Consider the following 4,204-nt stretch of genomic DNA (forward strand, 5'->3'; position numbering starts at 1 on the left):
CAAAATCTCAACACTTCGAAACCCGCAAAAAGCGTTTAGTGTCTTTCTTCTCCTCCAACTTTCAACAGAATTTTCCACTGTAACTATTTTTTCCCTTTTTTTTCCAATTAGTTTATCGAAATCGCAATCGAAATCAAAGCCTTAACTTTTTCTTAAAAAAGATTAGGTTATGGTTTTGATTTCGTTTCATTTTTTTTCAACATTCAAACAGAGAATCCTCTATTTCATTTTCGAGGAAATCAAATGGCGATGGATCGAGATCACGAGCTTGAAGAAGGGGTAACTGTAGAGGAGGAATTTGGATCAAGCTGTCAAACGAGTCCACAAGACAAACGAGAAGTGATACGCGAACTTATTGGTGTGATTCACACCGTTGGATCGTATGAAGAGTATAGGAGATCACAGAGAGAGGAATGTCATAATCTCTCTGAAAGATTGAAGCTTTTATTACCTCTTTTCGAAGAGATTAGAGATTTCGAAGGACAGATCCCTGAATCGAGTATCGAATGTTTGATGAAATTGAAAAAGGCATTTTCGTCTGCGAAGAAATTGTTAAAAACTTGTCATTGTGGAAGTAAAATTTATCTGGTTAGTAACCTTCTCTTTTTTAATTGATTGAGTATATCATCATTTCGTCTATCGTATGGTGTTTTTTGTGCTCGAAATATTGCATTATTTCGTTGTCATTACTCTTATGTAATGCTCTCCATTTTGCTTTATTTCGTTGTTGTTATTGCTCCCGTATCTATATCCCTTTTTCAAACTATTTGACGTGTAAACAACCTCTCTATCTCTACGAGGTAAGATTAAGGTCTGCATACACTCTACCCTCCTCAGACCGCACTTGTGAGATTACACTGGTTATGTTGTTGTTGTTGATTATGTCATCATTATACTTATCTGCACCTGTTGTTTACACCAAACCAATGATAGTATGACGTGTGTGTTCTTCACACTCTTTTGTCACCTAAATATTGTTAATAAATGTACATTTTCATCGATTTTGGGTTGGTTGAATATGTTTATTTTACTTACGAATATGCAGGCCATAGAAAGTGAGGCTGTTATGGGAAGATTCTATTCTGTGTATGAAAGATTAAGTCAAGCTCTGGAAAACATACCTTATGATGATTTTGGAATTTCAGATGAAGAGAAAGAACAGGTACGATTTATTTCATTTATCATTTTTTTTCGATGTTGCTGATAGATACTCGAGCTAATGGGATCACAACTGAGGTATTGTTGTTAAAAGAGTGTTGATGGAGGACTAGAGTTTTGTCCTCTCTCATTAGATTTTCCGAACACCTTTTTTGCACCAAAATTGGTAAGCAAATTGTGTGTAACGTGACACACGATGAAGATGTAATATTGGCATGAAATAAGCTTAAATGGAGCTACATGGTCATGGCGGATTCATATAGTAGACTCCAACTTCTTGAGTACTTTGGGATTGAGTCATAGTTGTTGTATTACACGCGTATATCTTCTTGGTATAGTAAGAAAGCTACAAGTTGACGTTTGTCGCCCAAATTGTTGAGGTTTAATTTTAATTGTTTTAGCCAATTCTCAGAGATCGTTGTATTTCTCTGTCTATATAGCGTGCTCAAATGTTCCGAAAGGTTTATCCAATTTAACATTTTTTGTTACCTTTGGAATACATCAACTAATGCTTAAGTATAGATTTATGATGTTAGTCCAATCTGCGTCTTTTTCACTGTTTGTTCAGCTAAGGGTCTTTCGGAAACAAACTTTCTACCTTCTCAAAGGTAGGGGTAAGGTCTGCGTACATTTTATCCTCCTCAAACCCCACTTGTGGGATTACACTGTGTTTGTTGTTGATGTTGATCGTTTACCGTTTTCAGGTGGAGTTACTGAGAGGGCAATTTCGAAGAGCTAAGAAGCGAAATGATAGTCAAGACATGGAACTCACCATGGATTTGATGGTTGCACTATCTACAAATGATGATAGGAATGCAGATAGTGCTAGCATAGATAGACTAGGAAACAAGCTAGGTTTGCGTACTCTCGAGGACCTAAAGGTAGAAACAATATCAGTACGAAGAGTAGTTAAAGAAAGAAAAGGTCGTCATGCAGAAGAGACGCAAAAAATAGTAGGTCTTCTAAACAAATTCAGAAGTTTTGCAGGACTTGAAGAAATTGAACCGTTGATGATTAAAGTTCATGAGAAATCCACTTCTTTAGCAATTCCAAATGAATTTCTCTGTCCGATCACATTAGAGATTATGGTGGATCCTGTTACTGTCTCAACCGGTCAGGTGCGTTCACTACTTCTACGATAAGATTTTTCTCTTCGAGCTACCATACCATAAAAAAAAGGCGAAAAAAGATAAGATGTGATAAGAAATTGCTTTCATGTAGTCATTTTTAGTTGCTATGATGCTCCATGATGATGCATTTTCCTACTTTATATGAAGAATGATCGATTCTCAAAGAGTGAAGGGTAAGTATTTTGTTTTTTCGAGTTTCTTACCTGAACTATTACATGCGTGAGTTTCTTACCTGAACTATCACTAAATATTTATCGAATAACACACTTCAACTATAAGTTGAGGTGTGTTTTGCGATAAATAGGTGATGATAGCTTAGGTAGGAATAGTGAACACATGATAGTTCAGGTATGAAAACTCGAAAAAAAACGGAATACTTTAGGTGTTTTTTTATCACACTCATTTGTTAGACATGTGTAGTAGCAATAGATTTGCTTTGTATGACTGATTTCCTTTCCATATTGCATCTATTGTAGACATATGAAAGAGAGAACACACAACATTTGTTGGATTCCGGTTGCCATACATGTCCGAAAACCGGGAAAAATTTGGAGCACTTGTCCTTAGCCCCAAACTTTGCTCTGAAGAATTTGATCCAACAATGGTGTGAGAAGAACAATTTTCAGCTTCCTCAAAAGCAAGAACCTCCAAAACCCGAGAGCCTCTCGGATGAAAGTGGTGAACAAGTTTTGTCCTTGATTCAAGATTTATCCTCTAGTCATTTAGAAGTGCAGAGAAAGGCTGTGAAAGAGATCAGGATGCTTTCGAAAGAAAATCCTGAAAATAGGACATTAGTAGTGAATCGCGGAGGAATCCCACCACTCGTGCATCTACTATCCTATCCAGATTCAATAATTCAGGAACATGCTGTGACGGCTCTTTTGAACCTATCGATTGATGAAACAAATAAAAAACTTATATCGAAAGAAGAACCTATTTTAGCCATAATTGAGATATTGCAGAATGGAAATGTTGGTGCTAAAGAGAACTCTGCAGCAGCATTGTTTAGCTTATCTATGCTGGATGAAAACAAAGAAGCTATAGGTTTGTTAAACGGTATCCCACCATTGATAGAATTGTTAAAAAATGGTACAATCCGAGGTAAGAAGGATGCAATAACTGCATTATTCAACCTTTGTTTAAATGAGCAGAACGTTCGTTTGGCAAATGAAGCTGGGATTGTAGCACAGTTGTTTCAGTTACTCGAGAAGAAAAACTTAGAGATGGTTGATGAGGCGTTATCTCTATTGTTACTTCTTGCAACACATCAAGACGGAAGGCAAGAAATGGGAAAACTTACATTCATTGAAACACTCGTTAATCTGATGAGAGATGGCACTCCAAAGAACAAGGAATGTTCAGTGGCGGTGCTTCATAGGTTAAGCATACACAATTCAAATCATATGCTCGCGGCACTTCAGTATGGTGTGTATGAGTATTTAGTAGAGATTGGTGAGAGTGGGACTGATAGGGGACAACGAAAAGCTAAATCTATATTGCAGCATATGAGTAAAACAGAACAGATTCCTTGTCTATAACGCAAGTCGAATTAGCTGTACTTGTATATTCATGTAAGAATTCGAGTTTTTTTTCTTTTCACCTTCTTGGATAGTTTAGGATAGTGCATTATGTTTAGTTTGTAAAACAACAGAACAGAAGAATGACGTAAGAACATAGCTTTTTCCATTTCATCTCGTCTTGTTGTCTATTTCGATTCTGTTAATTTGCATTATGATATTCACAGACATGAAAGTGGTGACAACGAGAATTTCACTGTTTGATTTTCTACGTTCTCTCATTCTACACCACCTCTACGAACAATCAGTCCGTTATTTATAGTGAGTTGGTGAAATTCTACATATATAGTTTCCTTTGAGACTATCTCAATTGGAACCATCTTTTTTCAACAAGATCAT

General features: G+C 36.4%; 1 protein-coding gene across 1 annotated transcript; it reads left to right on the forward strand.

Moving 5' to 3' along the window:
• Window positions 1-233: 233 nt before the first annotated feature.
• Window positions 234-3,848, forward strand: LOC125820143 (U-box domain-containing protein 15-like). The gene is made up of 4 exons (XM_049499568.1): window positions 234-588; window positions 1,046-1,162; window positions 1,863-2,276; window positions 2,765-3,848. The coding sequence occupies exons 1-4, from the start codon at window positions 244-246 to the stop codon at window positions 3,824-3,826; spliced, it is 1,938 nt and encodes a 645-aa protein (XP_049355525.1). The 5' UTR covers window positions 234-243; the 3' UTR covers window positions 3,827-3,848.
• Window positions 3,849-4,204: the final 356 nt, after the last annotated feature.

Source organism: Solanum verrucosum, unplaced genomic scaffold (assembly GCF_900185275.1).
Source record: "Solanum verrucosum unplaced genomic scaffold, falcon-dt-bn FXZP01000229.1, whole genome shotgun sequence".
Taxonomy (NCBI): Eukaryota; Viridiplantae; Streptophyta; class Magnoliopsida; order Solanales; family Solanaceae; genus Solanum; species Solanum verrucosum.